Source organism: Pongo abelii, chromosome 13, assembly GCF_028885655.2.
Source record: "Pongo abelii isolate AG06213 chromosome 13, NHGRI_mPonAbe1-v2.0_pri, whole genome shotgun sequence".
Classification (NCBI taxonomy): domain Eukaryota; kingdom Metazoa; phylum Chordata; class Mammalia; order Primates; family Hominidae; genus Pongo; species Pongo abelii.
Genome location: NC_071998.2, coordinates 122,584,315 through 122,607,824, shown reverse-complemented (window position 1 = coordinate 122,607,824; position 23,510 = coordinate 122,584,315). Strand labels below are relative to the sequence as shown.

General features: G+C 56.3%; 1 protein-coding gene across 4 annotated transcripts; it reads left to right on the top strand.

Annotated features, from left to right (window-relative positions):
- The first annotated feature begins 217 nt into the window (after positions 1–217).
- FAM78A (family with sequence similarity 78 member A) lies at positions 218–22,997 on the top strand. Of its 4 annotated transcripts, XM_054520725.2 has the most exons (4): positions 10,825–11,105; positions 16,829–16,872; positions 17,886–18,007; positions 19,776–22,997. In XM_054520725.2, the coding sequence occupies exons 1-4, from the start codon at positions 10,958–10,960 to the stop codon at positions 20,302–20,304; spliced, it is 843 nt and encodes a 280-aa protein (XP_054376700.2). In that variant the 5' UTR covers positions 10,825–10,957; the 3' UTR covers positions 20,305–22,997. The 4 variants fall into 4 exon arrangements, with proteins under 4 accessions (XP_054376699.1, XP_054376698.1, XP_002820356.1 ...); XM_054520723.2 differs by lacking the exons at positions 10,825–11,105; positions 16,829–16,872; positions 17,886–18,007 and adding exons at positions 3,396–3,886; positions 4,493–5,580; XM_002820310.6 differs by lacking the exons at positions 10,825–11,105; positions 16,829–16,872; positions 17,886–18,007 and adding exons at positions 3,657–4,094; positions 4,493–5,580.
- The last annotated feature ends 513 nt before the right edge of the window (positions 22,998–23,510 follow it).

Below are 23,510 nucleotides of genomic sequence, written 5' to 3'. Positions count from 1 at the left end.
GGGATGCAGACATGTCCTACGTCTCCATCTGCCACTTAGCCTCTCAATATCTCCCACCTTCAGACACCTGTTTGGCTCTTTGGCCCCACCCACCTCCCTGGTGGACACTCCAAGCTTTGTCATTGGCTTTCGGTCTGGTCCCCAACAGTTGGGGAGAGAACGCTGTCTCCCAGGGCAACAGAATTCCAGCACCGAACAGTTCCATCTGCAGAACAAAAACTTTTCCCTCTCGTGAGGTTCCTTTTTGGCCTCTGATGACCCCAGCCTTGAAGGTGGTGAGCCCTTGGAGGACCCGCTGAAACTCTGAATGCAGAGTGGTCCATGTGAGAGAAAGAGCCTCGGGACTGTCTCTGGTGGCCACTGAAAACAAGGTCCCTATACTGCAAGGAATGCTGGTGAGAGCGCCCACTATATCCCAGTCATCCAGCCTCTGGGTCTTAGAGCCAGGCCACCTGGTTCCATCCACCCCTCCCTCTTCACCAGGCCTCAGTGTCCTCATCTGTAGAATGGGATGATGACAGGGTCGGGGCAACCCCTGATCACTGGGTTTCTCTGGATCAGGTCTGGGATCATTGTGGAAAGACATGAAGATGCTGTGTGCAAAGCCCCAGCTCACAGTGATGCCTGCAAGGAGACGCTACAGCGATCTCTTTCCAAAGACCTCCCAGGTCCCTGCAGCTGGGCAGGGTCAGTGTTGTTTCTGCTTTGACTTGCTGTGTGGCTTTGGGTTTTCATGACTTCTCTGGGCCAATGTGTCAGGAATTGAGGGCCTTGTCCTCCCACTGACAACACTTTGAGCTCCCAAGTGGCCATCCCACTGTTCACCATCCCGGGTGGGGGTTGGGGCCGTGTCTCCCCACCCCTCCTCTTTCTCATTTTTCAGAGTCCAGGGAGCCTGAGGCTTGGGGGAGCGGAAAGGGTCCTGGGAGCAATGGGAGTGCCCTGTGCTGTTGGGCAATGACTCAAACAGATGTCCCCTTCCTCTGCTCTGCAGACACCGGCACTTCACACGCGCGTGGATGCGTCATGAGCTTTCCACATATGCTGAGGCTGCCGTGGGTCTGTGCCCAACACCCACGGAGCTCCGGAAAATGACGAGCAGGAGGAAGGGCTGTGTAGGGAAGCGGCAGGGCTGGAGGGGCCGCGAGCTGGGGAAGCCGCCGGAACCCTGGTGGGCGCTTCAGAAGCCAGGGCAGGGAGTGCACGCAGGAGCCGAGCCCATTCACACCCTCTGCCTGGCAGAGCTGCCCCCCCAGCTCAAAGCCGACAAACAGGCCCATGGACTGATGCTTCCTGGTCCCTTCTCCCGCAGACTGAGATGACATCCTGTGCAGGGGTGATGTCAAGGGGGAGCAGGTTAAGGGAGAGGGGTCTTCTACTTCCCAAGTCCTCACCATGTGGGCGCCCACACACCTCTGCCGGTAGGACTTCCTAGTGATCAGTCCCATCCTAGTTCTGAGGGCCTGGCCCTGGCTAGTAAGTGGGGTGTGCTTGGTGAAGAAGCTGAATGTGGGCTTTGAAGCTGGTCAGATCGGAGCTGGCATCCAGCCTCTGAGAAGTCACTATCCCCTGATCCCCGGGTTTTTGGGTTTCTCTGTCTGTGGAGCCCACTGCCCAGGGCCAAGGTCAAGAATAGAAGAGACAGTGCCTGCTCAATGTAACGCCTGACACACAGTGGGTGCTTCACAAACCCAGGCGGAGCCCAGGACTGAGGCGGGGGCACTGTCACTCCCAGCTGGCCTTGAAGAGAGCCCACCCCCGGGAAATCACCTCCAGCAGCTTCACTGCTCACAAGGCGGTTCAGGGCTCTGGCCCCTGTCCTTTCCACGAGAGGGACGTGCAGCTCTGCCCCTGTTCATTGAGCACTTGAACTTGTCACCTCATTTCCAGGATAGCATTCCTACCCTCACAGAGCACCCTGGCCAGGCTGTCGGGGTGATGAGAGTGGGGAAATGAAACAGACATCTCAAAAGTGAATATCTTCCCTACATATAAACTGAGTAGTGCAGTAATTATCTGATGGCACAAGAGGTGCAGAAGGCCCTGTGAGTGTCAGAGGGACAGAAGGTTTTGTGGGGGCCATTAGTTCATGGAAGGGAGAGGCCACTTCACATGGTGAAGAGGCCAGCGAAGACTTCTTCCTGGAAATGGACATTTATGAAGAGCCCTGATGTAATCTGTGCACTGTCTGGGGTTCTCCTGTGTCCAACAGGCCAAGGGGGCCATCTCTGTGGCATTGGCTTGGGTCCCCTGCCTTGGCCCGAGTCAGTGGGACTAGGAATAAGCCACCTATCAGCTGAACTGGAAAGGGACCACCTCCTCATTAGCTGGGGACATGGGCCATAGCAGTGCTGGGGTGAGGGTGTGGCTGGGTGAGAGGCGGAGGCCACCCTAGCCAGCCACTTCCTGCTCCATGGCTGAGCCGGTGCTGCTGTGAGATGACCTGGCTGTTAACCCCTCAAAGGAGAGACCCAACAGTGGCCAGCCCCTCGGTCTCTCCAGCCCTGCCCTCACACACTCAGCGTGCTCTGGCTCTGGGACTGGCGGGAAGCACCTGCCCTGTGCCGGCTGTGGGCACCAGTGGAAGTCAGAGTCATGGGGATGGGGTGGGGAGGAAGAGCGTGGCTTTAATGTAGCTGCCAGATGTCCTTATATCACAAGTTGCTTGGGCTTTCCCTACAGCTGGCTGCAAGGTAGGGGTGGGGTTCATAGCTCTCCCATGGCTGTACAGCCTCACGCTCCTTTTGAGCCCCTGCACTGGGACCCCTGCGGGGGGACGGGGGGAAGGACCTTGGGCAAATCCCCTAGCCTCTCAGCTCTGGGTGCCTGCTCTGTGCAGTGCACATCATCACAGTCTCCCTCCACAGGGAGGCCGACGGTGACTGAGATGATGCTCTGTACAGCGCTCATCACACAGCTGGGGTCCAACAGGCAACCAGCAGACCTGCTGGAGGGGACCCACCTCTCCCCAAACTGCTCTCCCCTCCCCCCGATCTTCCCAGCCTTGGAGCCTACAAAGCCCCCGCTCTGTCTCCACCAAGCCACTGTCTCCCTGCGGTCAGGAACCCCAGGGCAAGGGAGCCCTTCTGTGGGTGCTCCGAACCCGAGAAAGCCTCTGGTGCATAGAGTTCAAAGGGCACTGGGAGCAGCCCACCTGGCCCCGAGACAGCAGCGGAACTACACTACCCAGAATTCCCGGGGGCTGGCAAAAAAGGAAATGTCGTTTGTTCAAGGAGAGGCTCAGCTCCCCGAGCAGCTGCAGAGAGAGGGAGCGAGGGGGAGCGAGGGATTACCAGGGGGAGGGCGGGCTGTGTGCGGGGAGCGAGGGTGGAGAGCAAGGCGGGCGGAGAGGAGGAGGCGGCGCCCGCCCGCCGCCGCCGCCGCCGCCTGCGGACCTGCATCCCCGCGGGGCTGGCGAGCGGGCGGCGGTCCCTGCGTGCGCCGGCTGCGCTCGGCCGGCGGCGGCGAGCGGACGCGGGGGCCGGGCCGGCGCAGGGGCCGAGTTTCTGCAAAGTTTGACCCGGTTGCCTTTCCGATGCTGCAGCAGAGCGAGGCAGCGCGGGGCGCGCCAGGCGGCTGCGGCGCGGCGGCGGGGCTGAGCGGCGACAGCGCGCTCACAATGATCATAAAATAAAGGAGGCGCGCGGGGTGGGGGCGAGAGAGCCCCGAGCCTCAGCCCTCCGCCCCCGGCCGCCCCCCGCCCCCCGAAGCCCCGAGCCGGGAGGAGGGTGGGGGCCGGGGGCGCCCACGCCGGCCCCAGACTCCAGTAGAGCCAAGGGACAGTGCCCGGGGAAGGGGGTGGGGGCGCCCCAAGAACGTGCTCGCGGCCGGGTCAGGGGCGTCCGGAGAGCGGCTGCCCGGGCCAGCGGAGTGGCCCCTGGGGCAGGTGAGTCGGCGGCGCCGCCCGGGTGGGGGCGTGCGCGCCAAAGTTCCCCGGCAGCAGCGAGCGCGCCCGACGCGCGGGGACCCGGGGCTGCTTGCGGCTGGAGAGGAGCGACAGAGGCGCTTGACGCGGCGGGGCGGGGGCACTATGCCCTCCGAGGGCCGAAGGACCCCAGCCGGGAAAGGGGTGCCCGCCGGATCCGACGGCCCTGGTGGGTGGCCCTGCGCCCAGGGGGCCGGAGGGACCAGGGTGGGGAAGGGGCACCTGGCGCTGGCGGCGCGGCGGTGGGGACAGCGCAGGGCAAGTGCTCGCCGCCCCCTGCAGCGGCAGCCGCTCGCCCCCCACCCCGCCCCCGGCCGGGACCGTATCAGCGGAGATGTCACGGGCGGCGATTATTCGCTGGTGCGCGCGGTCGTGCGGCCGCCACTGACGGGGCGGGCGCGGGGGGCGGGGGCCACCGCCTCCGGGGAGACCGCCCAGAGCTGCGCCGTCAGCTCCGCAGCCCGCGCCCAGCGCACACGCGTCGCCGCCCCCGCGCGCCCCCCGCAGCAAAGTTCGGCTTAACTTTGAGGCTGGCCTTGACGCGCTGTCCCTTCCACCTCCCACCAGGTCCTCGGCGGCCGCGGCGAAGCAGGCAGCGGCGGCTGGAGCGCAGTCCCGGGACCCTGCACGGCGGCCGGCAGCGACAGCGGCGAGGGGACGCGGCGCCCCCACGTGGGGACGTCCGGCCCGCGCCCGCGAGTGGGCGCCGACGGGGACCCGCGCCGCGCTCTCCCGGCACCGGCGAGCGGCGGGAGCACTGAGCTCGCCTCCTGGAAGCCGCGGGTCGGCGCTGGCCCCGAGAGCGCCGGGACCTCGGCCGGGTGAACAGAAACTGCTCTGCAATTGATTCGGCCGCGCCGGGTGGGTGCGGGTGCGGGGCCCGGAGGGAGCGCGTGCGGAAGGCCGGAGGGCAGGAAGTCAGGCTTCTGCCGCGAGGGTGGCGCGACCGCGCGGGGACAGAGCCTTCCTTATTTATGAGTCTGGCGGCGCTCGCCTGCTTCCTCCGAAGACTTCAGGGAGAGTCTGCGAGCTGCCGTCCCAGCGTGTGAGGCACAGAAGGGCTGGATGTCAGAACCACATAATTATTCATTAAACTGCAAACTTTTTTTTAACCCAAAGAATATCGGTGATTTTTGTCCACTGCGAGGAGAAGAAGAGAGAGCCCAGGGCTCGTGAAATGCAGCAGAATCCTTATTTATAAACAGGCCGCGGTAGTGATATATGCAACCCCCATCTACTCAGTGAGTTTTCTATCCTATGGATATCGGTCTTGAGAGTTGAGATTGGAGAGCAGCGCCGTCTGCACTGGGTCCTGCAGTCTCTGTCCTTTCAATGCCTGGTTTTCTCTGTGACTGCTGGCCTTCCCTGGAGATCAGAGCGCTCCTGTGTGCCATGGGCTGTATTCAGAGCATCGGAGGCAAAGCCAGAGTCTTCCGGGAAGGGATCACGGTGATTGATGTGAAAGCCTCCATCGACCCCGTCCCCACCAGCATCGATGAGTCCTCCAGCGTGGTGCTCCGCTACCGGACACCCCACTTCCGGGCCTCGGCCCAGGTGGTCATGCCGCCCATCCCCAAGAAGGAGACTTGGGTAGTTGGCTGGATCCAGGCGTGCAGCCACATGGAGTTCTACAATCAGTACGGCGAGCAGGGCATGTGAGTACGGCCGAGAGCCAGCTCTGGGAACTGCTAGGGATGGCCGAGCTTGGAGGCCTGGTGGGGGGGCCGCGGATAGGGGGAAGGTGGAGATACCATGAAGACAGGACCGAGGCCAGAGGGAAGCTTTAGGCAGGTATGCAGGTGGCCTCATTGGCCCAGTGGCTCCCTTAAAAGTTTGCCTGTGGATCCAGATTGGAGTCACGGTCCTGCACTCTACCCTGCCACTGTTCCCCCCGGCGTTCCCGCGTCCTTCCCTGCAAGATGCCGAGAAAGCAGAGAGACATTACTCCCAGTGTTTCTTGGCAGAGCAAGTGTGCCGTCCGCCTGAGGAGTGTCAGTGCCATCAGGGGTCACCAGAGAGGCTGCAGGGCTGCCCTCCAGGCCTCTGGCCCTGTGGGGGCCCATGGCAGACATCCAGGCACTCTGCAACTCCCAGACCGGTGTGTTCAGGGCTTTGCCATTGGGCCTCAATTATCTTTCTGGCTTTTACCAGTGCATGCCAGGACCTGGGGGAGTGCTTCCCCGTTCCAAACGGCACTGTGTTTGAGAGCACAGTTAGTTTTAGAAGCCCGATTTCTTCACAGTGTAGCACTTTCTGTCTCCAAGGCAGAAGACCGCTTTATGCAGACAGGTCCAGTGTCCCTCTGGCGAGGCCCGAACAGGAACAGCAAAGAGGAGCCTCTCCTCTGCAGCCCCAAAGCCTGGTCTCCAGAGTGTGCCTAGGGTATTGGGGGTCCCAGTGAGGACCCTGGGACCCTGGGGCTCCTTTCCTGGCCTGCTTCCTGACCCCGGAGAAGGCCGTCCCCAGGGTGGAAAGAGCTGCATTTAGGCAGAGTTGGGAGAGTAACTTAACCTGAAGGTTCACCCTAAGACAGGGGTGGTGAAAATAGCTGTTTCTGAGCGTGAGGGCCCTTTGGAGAGAGCTAGGCAGGCCCCAGCGGGCAGCCCACCCATGCGGCCCCGTGACTGGCCACCGGCACTCCCAGACCTCTCTCAGTGTCTACCCTGTGCAGCTTCACGTCCCCGTTTTGCAAGTGGGGAAAAGAGGAGAATTTCCCCAGGAGTTGGAACTTATTACAGATTTAAGAACCTCGTGGGCCATCTGTAAATGAGAGGGGTGGAGGATGGCGGGACACCAAGTCTGGTGGCTTCTCTACTTAATGACTCCAATGTTCTAAAGGAAACATGAGGATCACAGTAACCCTTAAATCTAGCATGTGACAGTGACTGTCCCAAAGAGGTACATGGGGGGTACATCTAGAGGCTCTCACCAGCTCTCTCCACCAGCCTGATTTCTGTGCCAACCCCTTTGTGTCTCAAGAGCAGCTAGTAATCCAGTTTTGGGGGGGCGGGATGCCTTTCTGTTCTAAGCAGGGAAACATGATTCTTAGTTATGCAGTGAGGACCTCTTCTAAGAACCCTTAAGCCCAGAAACCTCCTCGGGCTTTGAAGGCATCCGGGACAGTTGTAGAAACAAAAGTCTTCCTCAGGGTTTTGGGCTAAGCCTAGTTTCTTCCCTGGAAGGGGTAGAAAAGCCAGTGGGTTCTTCTGAACTTGGAAAGACATGAGCACTGGTCGGGACTGGATTCTAATGTGGTTGGTGCAACGTGTGGTGGGGAGCCCACAGGCCTGACCCAAGGTACAGACTCCAAGCCTCAGCTTCCCCATCTGTGCACATGGGCTTCCGATGTCTTGTCTAAGACTTGTTCTCCATCTGGTGACCCTGAGTAGGTGCGGGTGATGTGGCTAGAGCTAGGCCTGAGACTGGGACCTGAGACAACCCTGCCCTCCCTGTCCCAGTCCTCGCTTCCTGGTTGGAAGAGCCTCATGCCTTCTTAGGCAGATCTGGGCGGGAGGCCAGGCTCTGCCACTTTCCAGGATGTGACCCTAGCCGAGTCCCTTTACTGCTCTGAGCCTCAGTTTACGCATCTGCAAACTGGGGCTGGCAAGAACCCCTTTCCCATGGCTTATTGTGAGAATCACTCAAGCTAACCAAATTTGCCATGCAGTCAGCCCTGCGCCAAGCTCGTGGTGAATACTTACCGCAGGCAGTAATAGGATGGGGATCGTCCTTAGTGGTGTTGTGATTGTTACTGTTATTCTATCAGACGTGAGTGGCTGAAACTACAGAATTAGGACAGATGTCAGCCACACCGTGTAGTGAATTTTCTCCCCAGGCCGAATCTTTCTCTGTCACGTAGGGCCCACTTCCTGAGTTTAAAACTTTTTAAAGCAGTGTAAGGCGTGAAGAGCTTGCGTTTTAAAGTGGCTCCAGGCCATTTTCCTTGTTCTCTGTCTGCCCCTGATGTTTCTCTTTGCTCCCTCTCGCTCTCGGGACTCCTCTTTCGCTTCAGGGAGCCTCTGTGTCCCACCCAGCTCGTTCTCCCTGGGTGCACTGGCTGTGTAATCCCGGTTGGGATACACAGGGACCAGTCCCAGGGACAGGACGGAGTCAGAGGCTTCCTGGGAGGGGCGGCTTGGAGCAGTCCGGCAGAAGGGTCCACGTGTCTTGGCTCCTAGGCCTTGGCCAGGCAGCCCCCAGGGTTCCGTTTGGTGTCCGTCCATGAGGGGGAGAACTTCCCGTAGGCTGCTGTGAGGATTCAGCGAGAGGTCAGTATGGGTGACCGTCCCGTGGCTGAGACATAGAGGAGGAGGCTGCCGAGTACTTACTGGTAATCAACAGAGTCATCCTAAGGGGCTGAGTTGCCAAAGAACAGAGTCCCAGATTCAACCTGCACCCTTGAAGGGCTCATGGAGAAGGCCAGGATGCGGCCTTGCTTTAGCTCCTTGCTGAATGGAAATAGAAGCATTTAGGTGGGATTTAGTTATTTATTTTTTAAATTTTTATTTATTTTTATTTATTTATTTTTGAGACAGTGTCTTATTCTTGTCACCCAGGCTGGAGTGCAATGGTGCCAATCTTGGCTCACTACAACCTCTGCCTCCCGGGTTCAAGTGATTCTCCTGCTCCAGCCTCCAGAGTAGCTGGGATTACAGGCATGCGCCACCGTGCCCAGCTAATTTTTATATTTTTAGTAGAAACGGGATTTCACCACGTTGGCCAGGATGGTCTCGAACTCCTGACCTCAGGTGATCTGCCTGCCTTGGCCTCTCAAAGGGCTGGGATTACAGGTGTGAGCCTTAGGTGGGATTTAAAACCCCCTTCCTGTCTCCCCTGCCCCAGGCCCCTTGTGATGACTTCCATTTTCCGAGTTTTTAAGCCTTGTGGCATGAAGGAAAGGGAACAGCGGTTGGGGTGACCAGAAACCCCAACCAGCCCAGAATTGTCCCTCTGCTCTGCCTGGCCCAGGGTCAGGTAATTCTCTCTGTGCTGGTGGGGGGTGTCCTGTGCATGGTAGGGGGCTGCGCAGCATCCCTGGCGTCTACCCACTGCATGCCAGGAGCACATCCCCGCAAGCTGTGACAGTCAATAATGTCCCCAGGGAGGGCCTGATGTCCCCAGGAGGGGCTATGAAATCACACCTAGTGGAGAACCGCTGGACTCGACCCAGACAATTCACATCCTTAAAATGAAACCCAGGCCCTGTGCTTTAGTGGCCCGGGGAAGGGACAGCCAGGTAGCGAGAGCTAGGTTAGGGCTTTCATTCTTTACAAATGGGCTTGTATCCAAAATGTTAATTCCAAATACTTAACCAAAATCCATAATACCCCCAAACGTTATCCCTGCTTAAAATTAATCCCTAAGCCAGGAGGATAACTTTTTAGAATGACATTCTGGGTTTGAAATATTTGAAATGGAACAATTAAAAAAAAAAACAAACCACCATCTCAATAATACCCTGACTTTTACAGACAGAGCTGGAAAAGAGTGAGTTTCTCTGTGCCAGCATGAGAGGATTCTATATGGCTTTGGGTCCAACCCACATCGCTTTAAAAGCCAACCCCCCCAATCCAAATTGTTGGAGACACCTGCCTCCACAGCCCGGCCCCCGCAATTCCTCAACTGCCACCTGTCAGCTGGCACAGAGTCTTCTAAGTGACAAGTCACAATTTCTCGCCTGTGTGGGAGAAGTTCCACGTTGTCCCTGGTTTGCCCTTCTCTGGAGCCCCCTGGGAACCTGGCCCACAGCCACGCCCATGGCCAAGGCCAAGGTCAGGGGCAGTTTATGGCTCAGGATTCTGCCAAAGGGCAGACTGGGCGGGGAGGAGGGGGAGCAGCTCAGATAGAAAGGGTTTCTTTGGGTGGATGGGGACACTGCTCCATGCCCATGTGTGGCAGGGGGTGAACTCCAGCTCCCAACCCTTGGGCCAGCCTCTTAACCTTTCCAAGCCTCACTGTTCCCATCTATGAAATGGGAATACGAGTCTTCCCTCGTAGGGTTGTGATGGTAAGAGCTTAGCCCAGCACCTCACGAATACCAGGCACTCAATACATGGTAGCCGTCAATACCATAGCTATGAATCATAATACGAATAATGTCTTATTCATTATGCGATGCCTGTCAGAGTCAGCGGAAAGGTGGCTGTCTTGTTGCTGTTGTTACATTATCCCTTCTCCTGGGTTTCAGATACCTGTCTATAGCATGAGTGCTGTCACTGTGTTATGAAAGGCCAGTGGCCAGCCTGGACTACACAGTGAAACCCTATCCCTACAAAAAATACAAAAAAATTAGCCAGGCATGGTGGCATGTGCCCGTAGTCCCAGTTACTTGGGAGGCTGAGGTGGGAGGATCACCTGAGCCCGGGGAGGTCAAGGCTGCAAGTGAGCTGTGATTGCACCACTGCACTCCAGCTGGGGCAACAGAGTGAGACCACATCTCAAAAAAAAAAAAAAATGCTGGTGGGAAAGGACAGGGCAGGGGTGGAGGGACTGCTGGGTGCCACCCGGCCCTGCTGGGATGACACTGAGAATGGCTGCCTCGGGCGCCTTCCCACCTGCTGTCTTCCAGTGACCTCACCAGGAGCTCAGGAAGGCCTCATTTTATGATGTGGTCACAGCTTCTAAGACCTGAAGCTGGTTGCCAGAGCAGTCTTGCTCAGCGCCAGCAGATCTGGGGACAGGCCATGGAGGAATGTCCCTGTTGACCACGTGGCCTCTTCCTGAAGCCGGGGTCTGAGCGTCAGTTGTGCAAAGAACAATTGAGGAGGAGGCTTCCTCTCTGTAACCGGAAGGCGGCCTCCCCCATCTGCTGGGCCCTGGCGGAGGCAAGGGCGGGGTGGGTGGGAGAGGGAAGTCCTTGTTTCAAGGCTTTGGGGTGGGAGGAAGTAGGGGGGATGACCCAGCCTAAAGAGAGCTCCCCCAGGACCAGCCCTGGCCAAGTGGTTGCTGCAGCCCTCATCCACCTTCCAAGCACTGGAAACAAACATTGGAGACCAAGTGAGGCGCCACTCAACAGCTGTAGTAATCAGGGAAATGACAAGTTACATACTGACATCCTTTGTTTTGCTGATTGGAGTTGGGTGCATTGAAAAAGATCAGTCGTGCCCAGTGTTCGGGGGAAGGAAGCATCTTCACCTGTTGTTTGTGGGAGGACAGTTGAGGCAGGCGAAGATGCTGAGAAGTGAGCTCAGCTGTGCCTGTTACCGTCCACATGTGCAAGCCCTTCAGCTCGGTGGTTGTACTTGTTTTTGAGATGCAGTTTTGCTCTTGTCACCCAGGCTGGAGTGCAGTGGCATGATCTTGGCTCACTGCAACCTCCGCCTCCTGGGTTCAAGCGATTCTTCTGTCTCTGCCTCCCGAGTAGCTGGGATTACAGGTGCCTGCCACCACACCTGGCTTTTTTTTGTGTGTGTGTGTGTGTATTTTTAGTAGAGATAGGGTTTCACCATGCTGACCAGGCTGGTCTCGAATTCCTGACCTCAAGTGATCCACCTGCCTCGGCCTCCCAAAGTCCTGGGATTACAGGCGTGAGCCACTGCGCCCAGCCTGTACTTTTAGAGCCTCTTGCAGAAACTTTATGCCCCTAGCTCAGGGCCTGCATATCGGAGGCGTGCAAAAAAATAACCTACTGAACAAGTGAGTTAATGATCACATGAAGGGGAGAAGAGAAGCAGCACATAAAGATGCACATGGGCCGGGCGCGATGGCTCACGCCTATAATCCCAGCATTTTGGGATGCTGAGGCAGGCGGATCATCTGAGGTCAGGAGTTCGAGACCAGCCTGGCCAACATGGCGAAACCCTGTCTCTACTAAAAATACAAAAATTAGCTGGGCGTGGTGGTGCGTGCCTGTAATCCCAGCTACTCAGAAGGCTGAGGTGCAAGAATTGCTTGAACCTGGGAGGTGGAGGTTACCATGAGCCGAAGTCGGGCCACTGCACTCCAGCCTGGGCAACAGAGCTAGACTGTCTCAAAAAAAAAAAAAAAAAAAAAAAAAGCACACGTGAGGGTGTTAACTCCAGCACGGCTCCTAATAGCAAAAAGCCAGGAACAACTCAAGGGTCCCTCAAGGGGGAGTGAAATTATGGTCTGTCTGCAGTGCAGACTCTGAGGCAGGGCCACAGGCGATGAAGACAAGTGGGGAAATGATACATTGTTGTTACATTTTTGTTTAAAGTTATCAAACAATATGTAGGGTAGTAACCCATTTTTGTTAAAAAGAAAATACTGAAGTTGGGAACATATCCTGTGTGTGTATGCAGAGAGCAAGGTCTCAAAGGATGTTTACCAGATAGGTGGGGCACATGGGGAGGGGCGCATGGGGAGGTAGGTTTCAGTTTTCACTTGATACACTTCTTCTTCTTTTTTTTTTTTTTGAGAGGAAGTTTCGTTCTTGTCGCCCAGGCTGGAGTGCAGTGGTGCTATCTCGGCTCATTGCAACCTCTGCCTCCCGGGGTTTCACCATGTTGGTCTGGCTGGTTTTGAACTCCTGACCTCAAGCAATCCACCTTCCTCTGGCTCCCAAAGTGCTGGGATTACAGGCGTGAGCCACCGCGCTCGGCCTAAGAGCACTTCTTTTTTTTTTTTTTTTTTTTGAGACGGAGTCTCGCTCTGTCGCCCAGGCTGGAGTGCAGTGGTGCCATCTCGGCTCACTGCAAGCTCCGCCTCCCGGGTTCAAGTGATTCTCCTGCCTCAGCCTCCTGAGTAGCTGGGACTACAGGCGCCCGCCACCATGCCCGGCTAATTTTTTTGTATTTTTAGTAGAGACGGGGTTTCACCCGTCTCTATCTCGATCTCCTGACCTCGTGATCCGCCCACCTTGGCCTCCCAAAGTGCTGGGATTACAGGCGTCAGCCACCGTGCCTGGCCAAGCACTTCTTTTATAACTAAAATTAAACAGGCTCTGTTGGTCTTTCCTCCCCTTGTTAGATGCCAGTGATCCACGGCTGTGCCTGGGTTAAGGGGAGTGGGGTTGGCAGGGAGAAGGTGTCTGGGTCCCAGAAGGAATGGGGTTTGTTGTGGTGGGGTAATCCCCGTGCGCAGGCCCTGTAGGAGGCGAGACCTCCAGCCCCTCCCTCAGCTGGTGAGCAGGTATTGGGGAGGCCAGGAGAGCAGGGCCTGGTGACCCGGTGGTGGTGGGGACAGCCCAGGGGGGCAGCAGCGCGGGGGGAAGTCAGGAACCCAGGATGCCTGTCCAGTGTGGAATGGGGGCTCTTGGGCATTCGTTTCTGTAAAATTGTAAAGCTTTTACAGAATGAGTACTTTCTGCAAATTTTATCAGATTATAAAATCCATACTGTTGGGGAGTAGGTATAATTCCTAACTTCCTGCCCGGCCTGTGTGAGGGGCTGAGCGGGAGACTGTGTGGCATGGGCAGACCCTTGCCCTGGAGCCTCCAGTCTTTTTTTTTTTTTTTTTTTCCGAGACAGAGTCTCGCTCTGTCGCCCAGGCTGGAGGGAACTGGCGCCATCTCGGCTCACTGCAAGCTCTGCCTCCCGGGTTCATGCCATTCTCCTGCCTCAACCTCCCGAGTAGCTGGGATTACAGGTGCCCACCACCACGCCCGGGTAATTTTTTTAAAATATATTTTTAGTAGAGACGGAGTTTCACCATGTTAGCTAGGATGGTCTTGATCTCCTGACCTTGTGATCCGCCCGCCTCGGCCTCCCAAAGTGCTGGGATTACAGGCGTGAGCCACCGCGCCTGGCCTGGAGCCTCAAGTCTTTATCTGTAGAGGTGTTTCTTAAGGTGCCCAATGTGAGCCACTTGTAGGAGGTGGGATAATATCTGAGTAAATCATTTAAGGTTAAGGCTAAATTTTCTTTTAATGCAACATATTTACTGCCTATTAGAACATATATCTGTATATCTGTATATACAGCATATTCAACCTGTTATTTCAAAGGTGTTTCTAAATTTAGTTGACTTTGTTTCTTTTAGAGACAGAGTCTCTGTTGTCCAGGCTGGAGTGCTGTGGTGCAATCCTAGCTCACTGCAGCCTTGACCTCCTGATTGCTCAAGCAATCCTCCCACCTTAGCTTCTCGAGTAGCTGGGAGTATAGGGACGCACCACCATGCCTGGCTAATTTTTAAGTTTTTCGTACAGGCGAGGGTCTCTTGCTTTGTTGCCCTGGCTGGTCTTGACCTCCTGGGTTCAAGCGATGCCCCCTCACCTCCAGCCTCAGACTCCCATAGTTGAGTCTTTTAAAAGGTGATCAGGCCAGGCGTGGTGGCTCCTCTCAACAGCTTGCGAGGCTGAGGTGAGAGGATCGCTTAAGTTCCATTAGAGGCTGGTGGGGTAAGAGCTGGGTCAGGTTGGGGGCCTTGGTCCAGTGACTTCCCAGTTGTGTGACCTTGGACCCGGCCTCTAACTACCCTAAGTCTCCTCTGTTAAATGCACCCCACAGCCCCAGCCCCAGCCCCAGGGAGGTGTGGTGCCCGGCGCAGCCTGTGTGCTCAGGGAGTGGTACCTGCTGTCACCGTGTGCTAAGGTGACCGTCCAACAAGAGGCTTTTGCAGCTGCAGCCCTGCAGGATAAGCAGAAGCTCAGGGCAACCTTGGGGGCCCTGGACTCCTCACAGAGATGCCCTGTGGGCTTTAGGGGAGACCCAGCATGCACTGACAGCCACTGATCCTGGCCACAGACATTGATGGTGCCTGAAGCTGGGCCAGGTGCTGTGATACATCCCAGATATGTGGTGATGGGTGAGGCAGGCCTGGCCCTGCCCTCACGGCCTCATGGTCTGTCTGGGGTAGAGACTGGCAGCAGATGAGTGCATCAGTATTTAATCACCCTCATGAACAGGCCACGGGGCAGTGGGATGAGATCCAGTGGCGTTGAATAGCGGGAGGCACCTGGCCCATGTGGAGGGTCCAGGCAGGCTTCTTTGGGGTGGTGGTTGCAGAGCTGAGTGATGAGCAGCTATGAGCGAGGAGAGGAGGAGGAAGAGGGGAGAGGAGAGGAAGAGGGGAGAGGAGAGGAAGAGGGGAGAGGAGGAGGAGGAAAAGGTAGTGGAGGAGGAGGAGGATGAGGATGAGGACGAGGATGATGCTGCTCCCGGTAGAAGGCCCTGAGAGGGAGGAGCATGGCCCACTGCAGCAGCTGAGAATGGCTGGTGCCCTGGATCCCAGGGAGGGCGTGTGTGTACATGCATGTGTGTGTGCTTGTGCATGTGCATGTGTGCACACGTGCAGGGCTCTAGGCTTCAATTGCGTCAGTTTTAAGGGCATAGGGGAGTCATGGCAGGTTTAACAGGGTTGGAGCCATGCCATCGGATTGGTGTTTTTAGAAGATCCTTTGGGCTGCTTCTGGGGGGGGAACAGATTGCAGGAGGCTGGGAGACCAGAGAGGGGTAAGGCCACCGCGGAGGTAGAGGAGGAGAAGGGGCACAGCCTGGAGGGGCGAGGGAGAGTCCAGGATGGCGCTGTGTCCCGGAGACACAGGCCTCCCCATTGCCGGCCAGGCCAGTGGCTCTGTCCACCCATTTCAGGTCTTCATGGCGCATGGAAAGTAGGTACCCTGCAGATGTTTGTTGGGTGGGTGATGATGGGACTCAGAACAGGTACGCTGCGGGGGGCTGAGGAAGCCACTTCAGCCCGGGAAGCATTCTGACGTCTGGGTTCCAGCCTGGACTTGCCTGCTATCCTTTGGGGTCCCTAGGAGGATGGGAGTGTGACAGGTGGCCCTGCCTGCCTCTGCCCACAGCCATGGAGGAGAACGGCCTGCTGGACTCCTAGACTGGACAGCTGCCTGGGGCCTGCACTCAGAAGGGCCCTGAGCGTGGTTCAAGGCTCTGCCGTCTCAGCATTGAAAATCTCAGGTTGTTTACAGCCGGGCGCGTGGCTCATGCCTGTAATCCCAGCACTTTGGGAGGCCAGGGTGGGCAATCACCTGAGGTCAGGGGTTTGAGACCAGCCTGGCCAACATGGTGAAACTCCGTCTCTACTAAAAAAATATAAAAATTAGGCAGGGCATGGTGGCTTACGCCTGTAATCCCAGCACTGTGTGAGGCTGAGGTGGGTGGGTTACCTGAGGTCAGGAGTTCAAGACCAACCTGAATAACATGGTGAAACCCCATCTCTACTAAATAATTAGTCCGGCATGGTGGCACATGCCTGTAATCCCAGCTACTTGGGAAGCTGAGGCAGGAGAATCGCTTGAACCCAGGAGGCAGAGGTTGCAGTGAGCTGAGATCATGCCATTGCACTCCAGCCTGGGCAGCAAGAGTGAAACTCTGTCTCAAAAAAAAAAAAAAAAAAAAAGGAGAAAGGTGGTTAAGATATTGCTTAACTTTAGACTTTTAAGTTAAAAATAATTGGAAAATTTCAAAGACAACTACTAAGAGAACAGAATTAGAATGTTTAAATCCCCAATAAGTACCAAAAAGAAACAGAAGAAAAATACCAATAAAATCTGTAATCAAAAGAATGGTGGACAAAAAGCGTTAAAAAACTCAATAGAAATTTAATAGAGAAGAGAAACAAGTTCATATAAAAATAATTTGGCTGGGGCAGTGGCTCATGCCTATAATCCCAGACACTTCGGGAGGCCAAGGCAGGCAGATCACCTGAGGTCAGGAGTTTGAGACCAGCCTGGCCAACATGGTGAAACCCCGTCTCTCCTAAAAGTACAAAATTAGCTGGGCGTGGTGGTGGGTGCCTGTGGTCCTACCTACTCAGGAGGCTGAGGCAGAAGAATCACTTGAACCTGGGAGGCCGAGGCTGCAGTGAGCAGAGATCCCGCCACTGCACTCCAGCCTGAGTGACAGAGTGAGACTCTGTCTCAAAAAAAAAAAAAAAAAAAAGGGTCAGAAAAGGCTTCAGGTCAAATTAGGGCTGCGGGTCAAATTAGGGCTACCTGGTCTGGGAGAGGCACACCTCTAACTGCTGATGCCACCCTCAAAGGGTCTCCAGAAGCTTCCACTGACTGCTGTTGGCTGCACCAGGCAGTGAGTATCAATACATTTAATCATCACAAAAACCAGGCAGGCAGATGTTGGTGGATTGTCCGTGGGCTGCTGATGAGGTGGTGGAGGCTCAGCGCGTCTGTGACTGGACCACAGTGCGAGTACCTGGGGCTGACAGTGGACCCTGGGCTGCTGCAGGTGCCCTTGAGCTACTGCACCCCCCGCACCCCCCAGGTGGAGGGATCCACGCAGCCTGGTGATGATTTGGCCCTGGCCCTGGCCCTGAGCCATGCCCCACGTGACGCAGTGCTGTCTGCCGGCCTAGGAGGCTCCTCACCTGTCTTTGCCTGAGCCAGGGCCTGGGAGTTTCAGGACTGGGAAAGGAAAGGAAACCCCAAGGCTGGGGTCAGGAAGAGGAGGGCTGTTTTGCTGCTCAGTCCTGCTCCCCCAAACCAGACCTTCAGCTCTTTGCAAATGAAAGGGGGGCAAGGCCAAAGTGGGGTTCCTTATGCAAGTTTGCTTTCTGCCCTGAAAAACCAAAAAAACGGAAATCTTTTCCAAGCAAGTGTAAGCACTGTGTGAGGACAGAGTGGGCGTTTCCTTCTGAAATAGGAGACTAGGCCCCCAGTGGCCAAAGAGACCCTGGCCCGCTTCTCCATCTGTGCAGGGCAATGAATGAGCAGGCTCACCCTGTTGTCATCCTGCCTGCTGCTGTGGGGCTCCCCCCAGATCTTAGGAATTGCTGGGTACTTCCAGACAGTGAGGTTGTCTGAGCTGCCTGCAGGTTCCCTGAGTCTGGGGTGTTCAGGGGTTGGGCAGGAGATGCCCATTAAGCAGGTGTTACTCTAATGAGTGAGCTTTTCAATGAGATGAACAGGAAAATTAGCAAAATCATGTTCCTAGTCATTCCTCCTACGGCGGCCCCAGTTTTGCTAACTGTTAACATTATATGATGCATAAGTAGGGGAATGCATTTTTAAAATTATGGTAAAGTCTATGTAACATTTTATAAAATTGACCATTTTATTTTATTATTAATTTTTTTTTTTTTAAAGACAGGGTCTGGCTCTGTCACCCAGGCTGGAGTGCAGTGGTGTGATCTTGGCTCACTGCAACCTCTGCCTCCCAGGTTCAAGCAATTCTCGTGCTTCAGCCTCCCGAGTAGCTGGGATTACAGGTGCCCGCCACCACGCCCAGCTTATTTTTGTATTTTTAGTAGAGACGGGATTTCACCATGTTGGCCAGCCTGGTCTCGAACTCCTGACCTCAGGTGATCTGCCTGCCTCGGCCTAGCAAAGTGCTGGGATTACAGGTGTGAGCCACTGCACCCCGCCCAGAACTCTTTTCATCTGCAAAACTGAAACTTCGTCCCCAAGAAATATCAACTTTCCGTTCCTCTTTCTCCCAGCCCCTGGAAACCTCCGTTCTACTTTCCGTCTCTATGAATTTGACAACACTAGGGATTTCACATAAGTAGAATCACACAGTATGTGTTTTTTTGTGGCTGGCTTATTTCACTCAACATAACGTCCTCAAGGTTGATCTGTGTTGTAGCCTGTGTTGGAACATCCTTCCTTCTTAAGGCTGAAGAACATTCCATTGTATGTATATAGCACATTTTGTTTATCCATTTATCTGTCGTTGGACACTTGGAGCGCTTCTGCCTTTTGGCTATTGTGATTAGTTCTAGGAACAGAAATGCATTTTTTTTTTAGAGATAGGGTCTCACTGTGTTGGCCAGCCTTGGCCTCCCAAAGTGCTGGGATTACAGGTGTGAACCACTGCGTCCAGTTGGGAGTGCTTTTTTTTGGAGACAGAGTCTCACTCTGTTACCCAGGCTGGAGTGCAGTGGCACAATCTCAGCTCACTGCAAACCCAGCCTCCCAGGTTCAAGCAATTCTCCTGCCTCAGCCTCCTGATTACAGGATTACAGGTGTCTGCCACCATGCCCCGCTAATTTTTTTTTTTTGGAGACAGAGTCTCACTCTGTTGCCCAGGCTGGAATGCATGGCGTGATCTCGGCTCACTGCAACCTCTGTTTCCCGGGTTCAGGTGATTCTCCTGCCTCAGCCTCCTGAGTAGCTGGGACTACAGGCACGTGTCACCATGCCTTACTAATTTTTTGTATTTTTTTTAGTAGAGACGGGGTTTCACCATATTGGCCAGGCTGTTCTCAAACTCCTGACCTCATGATCCGCCCGCCTTGGCCTCCCAAAGTGAATTTTTGTATTTTTAGTAGAGATGAGGTTTCACCGTGTTGGCCAGGCTGGTCTTGAACTCCTGACCTCAAGTGATCCGCCTGCCTCAGCCTCCCAAAGTGCTGGGATTACAGGTGTGAGCCACCGCGCCCGGCCAAGAATGCATTTTTAACAGTAGGTTTTTCCTGGGAGTACCCGCTGTGCACGTAGGTGGGCAGAAGGTACAGTGGACACAGGGTGTCCTGAGCTTCCCTGTTACAGGTGCCTTGGTGGAAACGCGCCTGGGTCCCGGGTGCCACCGCTTGGCCAAATGTCCTTAGGAAAATGTAGCCTCACTCTCCACCCCCAGCCCACCGCTTTGCTTTCTGTGTCTGCAGGGTGGCGTTGCATGGAGAAGATTGTGAGCCTGTAATGTTAAAGTAAGGGGCCCCTACAGCCTGGGGTGGGCTCCCAGATGCTACTGTATCCACGGCCACATGGGAGTGTGGGATCTGTATGTCCCTAGGGCAACTTGGGCCAGGCTGGCCACCTTCTTCTGTCTTAGGGTTATGATTATAACAGCAGCAGTGATGACAGTGACTCCTAGCTATTGTCTGACCCCCCCGCCCCCAGAACGTCAAAGGGGACCGGGTGGTCTGCTGGGTCCATCCCGTCCTCAGGGCCCAGGACAGCCCCTGGCCTGCCAGGGGGACACAGAAAGCCCTCCTTGAGTGACCGAGTGAGTGAACTGGCCTTCCTTGTCCTCAGGTCCAGCTGGGAGCTCCCCGACCTCCAGGAGGGCAAGATCCAAGCCATCAGCGACTCGGACGGGGTGAACTACCCTTGGTACGGCAACACCACGGAGACCTGCACCATCGTGGGCCCCACCAAGAGGGACTCCAAGTTCATCATCAGCATGAATGACAACTTTTACCCCAGCGTCACGTGGGCCGTGCCCGTCAGCGAGAGCAACGTGGCCAAGCTCACCAACATCTACCGGGACCAGAGCTTCACCACCTGGCTGGTGGCCACCAACACCTCCACCAACGACATGATCATCCTGCAGACGCTACACTGGCGCATGCAGCTCAGCATCGAGGTGAACCCCAACCGGCCCCTGGGCCAGCGCGCCCGGCTGCGGGAGCCCATCGCCCAGGACCAGCCCAAAATCCTGAGCAAGAACGAGCCCATCCCTCCCAGCGCCCTGGTCAAGCCCAATGCCAACGATGCCCAGGTCCTCATGTGGCGGCCCAAGTATGGGCAGCCACTGGTGGTGATCCCGCCCAAGCACCGGTGACAGCCAGGGCCACCCGCTAGGTTAGACTCGCAAATAATAATACCGCTGAAAACAAAATTCAGACTCACTCTTCAGTCATTCAGCAAGATACAACCATTCTATCCTCTCCAGCGGGCGGATCTCACTGTGCTGATGCCCCCGGGAAGGCCTCCCCGGCTCTTGGCACCTGCTTCCTTTCAGGGAGGGGGGAGATCTAAGTGGGACAGACAGACCCCACGTGCGCCCTCAGGGTGACCTCTGGTCTCCTTGCCTCTCCTTTTTCTCAGTTTCAGTCGCTCACTTGTAACAGATTCCCTGAAACACTGCTTTTTCCGTTTTTTAAAAAAACTCCTCTTTGGGGGCTCAGGGGCAGGAGGAGGGGGAGCTGATTAGGAGGGAAGCTCCAGCCCCCGATCAAAGAGACAGATCCGCACTGCTGCCGATTTGTGGCGCTGGCCGGCCTTCCCCCCAGGTCCCTCCGCCCTCTGTCATGCGGCCTTATGTAGACTTGCTTTGCCAAACTTTTGCCTTAAGCTGAATTTAAAGGAAGAAAACCAATCGGAGAAAGAAAGCAGGATCTCTTTTCTACCGGACTTTTCCTCTTCTGCCAGAGGTGGAGGGAGGGGTGGGGTCGCCCCCGAGGGTCTCTTGAGCCCTTCTTCCCGGTTGTCTTGGGAGAAGGGTGAGGATGGGCGTTTAGACCCGAAACCAGCTGCTCACTCTTTTTGGCAGAAACAAAACCACAGGCAGATTCTGCCTGAACAGCCCCTTCTCTCCCTCCACCCCCAGGTCGCATCCCCGCACCTGCGGAGAGGGGCTGTGAGCTCTGGTTGGGGGGTGGCTCTGCCAGCCTCCTGGCCTCTTCTCCCCTCTTTTCCCAGCAGCCTTAACTTCCCTTGGGTGGCTCTAGGAGGAGAGAGGCAGGCTCCTGTGAGCCCAGGGAATTTTCACCCTCTCAGTCCTCAGGACCCACCCCCAGTTGATTCCCTGGCCCTTCCTCCAGGTGTGTGGCTTTTTCCTTCTCCATCCACACTGGTCCCAAATGCCTGGGGGCCGGCCATCCGGACCGCCGACACACAGCCTCAGTGTTAGTCTCAAAGGTAAGGAAGGCATTCATGTCCCTTCTTGCAGGGCATTTTAAGACTTGAATCAGATGGGCCCTGGCCCCTGTGGCTGGCTGGCCCCTGGTGTACTGTAAAAGGGCCAAGACAGGGCTCGTTCTCAGGGGCGCCCCTCCCAGGCCCTCAGGGCAGCGGGACGGTGCAGTCAGGCTCTGGGTGCCGCAGTGATGGAGGTGGAAGGTACCTGAGCTCTAGGGAAGTCTTGGGAGGCAGTCGGCCGAGCCCCTGCTTCCTGTCCTCAAATAGGTGAATCCAGGCCAAGGGCTGGGAGGGCTGGGTGGGCTTATGGTTGAGAGGGGTCAGAGCCACTCTGGAGGCTGGGCTGGCACAGTGGAGAGTGACAGGTGAGGACAGATGTCCGGAAGCCCATCCCTGGGACCTGCCCTCCCTCGCTCCCAGGCCACTGGAGCCCCAGGGCTTAGTTAATACTGACCCATTGTGCCAGGGTTCTGAGTAGGGTCGGCCTTGTGGCCGCTTGCAGGGGCTATTAGGGGACATCCCGCTGAAGCCACGTTCCTTCCAGCTCGCCAAGCCCACAGCTACCCGCCCGGGACCCACACTCAGCCTAATAATTATGAAGCACAGAAAACCGTCCATTTAGAAAAATAATCCATTTCTGCTGCAGATGAGCCACTTGTAAGAGTCTCCGTGACAGCGTGGGATGGTGTGGGCACCGAGGTCCCTGCCCTGCTCCTTCGTCCACGGGCTATTGCGTTTATTCAAGGGGTGCTTAATGACCGTTCAGCCTCTGCCGTCGGTCTCCGGGCCCAGCTCGTGCCAGGAGGCTGTCCTGGGACACACTGGGCTGGAGCTGCCGGCTGGCAAGGTGCTCAGGGGGCCCCTGGTGGGGGCCAGGACCTCCCTGCAGAAACTGCAGGTTCTCTTTTGTGAGGATGGAGGCCGTGCCACCCCAAAAGGCAGTAGCCTTAGGGGAACAGTGGGTCCCAGCTGCACGTCTGAGGACGGATGGGGACGGGGCTGGGACTCAGCTTTCATTCACTGGAGACTTCTCCACTCAGGTCTTTGTTGCACTAAAGCAGGGACAGGACCCTGGGGGTTCAGGAAGCGGGTCTCAGGCTGCCGGTTTCTTCCCGGAGGTGGGGCTGGAGACCAGAATGGAAAGGGGCTTCCTGAGCTGCTAGGGGGTAAAGGACCCCTGAACCCACATTTCTTGAGTGAGAGCAAACACTCGAGGCAGGAGCCAGCACCCCTCCCACTGCATGCCCGGCCCCCAGCCCACCTTGCCCCCTGACCCACCTTCACCCGTGCCCCTTCTTTCCGCCCTTCCTTCCTCACTGAAGAAGGGCTGGGAAGACCCTGGAGAGGCTGCAGGTCCGGCCACGGACGCTCAGCTGAGCCCCGGTCTGCTCCCTCAGCCTCCTTGCTCATGTCGGAGCACAGGCCCCAGGCTTCCTGCCAGGGCCCCGATTCCTCTTATGTCCCCCAGCCCCGCCCTGGCGTGGACATCCACTCACTCCTTCCAGCAATAAGAACCGTCCTTGGTCGTGGAAAGTACTGTGAAACAAACCAATGCACTTACCAGGAGGCACAAGACTCTTGAAGAAGATGTAAAATGAACCTTTTTTTTTTTTTTACAAAAAACAAAAAGCAAATATTCATAAAGAGAAATAAAATGTAATTTTAAAGTAGGCTTGGCTAGGTCCTGGATGTTTCTGAAGTAGAGATTCACTTTGGGGTGGGTGGCTCAGCAGTGCTGGCTGCGGGGGTGAACGTATCTGGGGGGCAGGAGGATGGGCTGAGGCTGGGATCCCGGTGCTCAGGGCCTGGGAAATGGGAGGAGGGAGCCAGCCTTTGAGTCCTGCTCCTTCCAGCTGCTTCTGTTCACAGCCCCAGCTCCAGCGAGAGCAGCCCTGCGGTCTCAGCCTTGCACCCGGAAGTACCCCTGCCAGTGCCCTGCCTGGAGGGTGGTGGGCTTGGAGGTGGAGCTAGCAATTGGGGGCAGCTTGACTTTTTGGGGAACAGTAAAACCCCTATGTCAAGGGTGATTAAGGTTTAGATTGACCCTTAACTTGGACCTGCAAAGCTGTCTTCCTGGGGACAAGCAGTACAGTGTCAGTCTGGATAGGGGCTCCATGCCCTGCCCTC

Excerpts from the sequence above, each read along its gene's own strand:
- FAM78A (XM_054520723.2), top strand. The coding sequence starts at position 5,258 with ATGCCTGGTTTTCTCTGTGACTGCTGGCCTTCCCTGGAGATCAGAGCG. Across the intron at positions 5,581-19,775 it reads CAGTACGGCGAGCAGGGCAT|GTCCAGCTGGGAGCTCCCCG; the intron begins GTGAGTACGGCC and ends CCTTGTCCTCAG.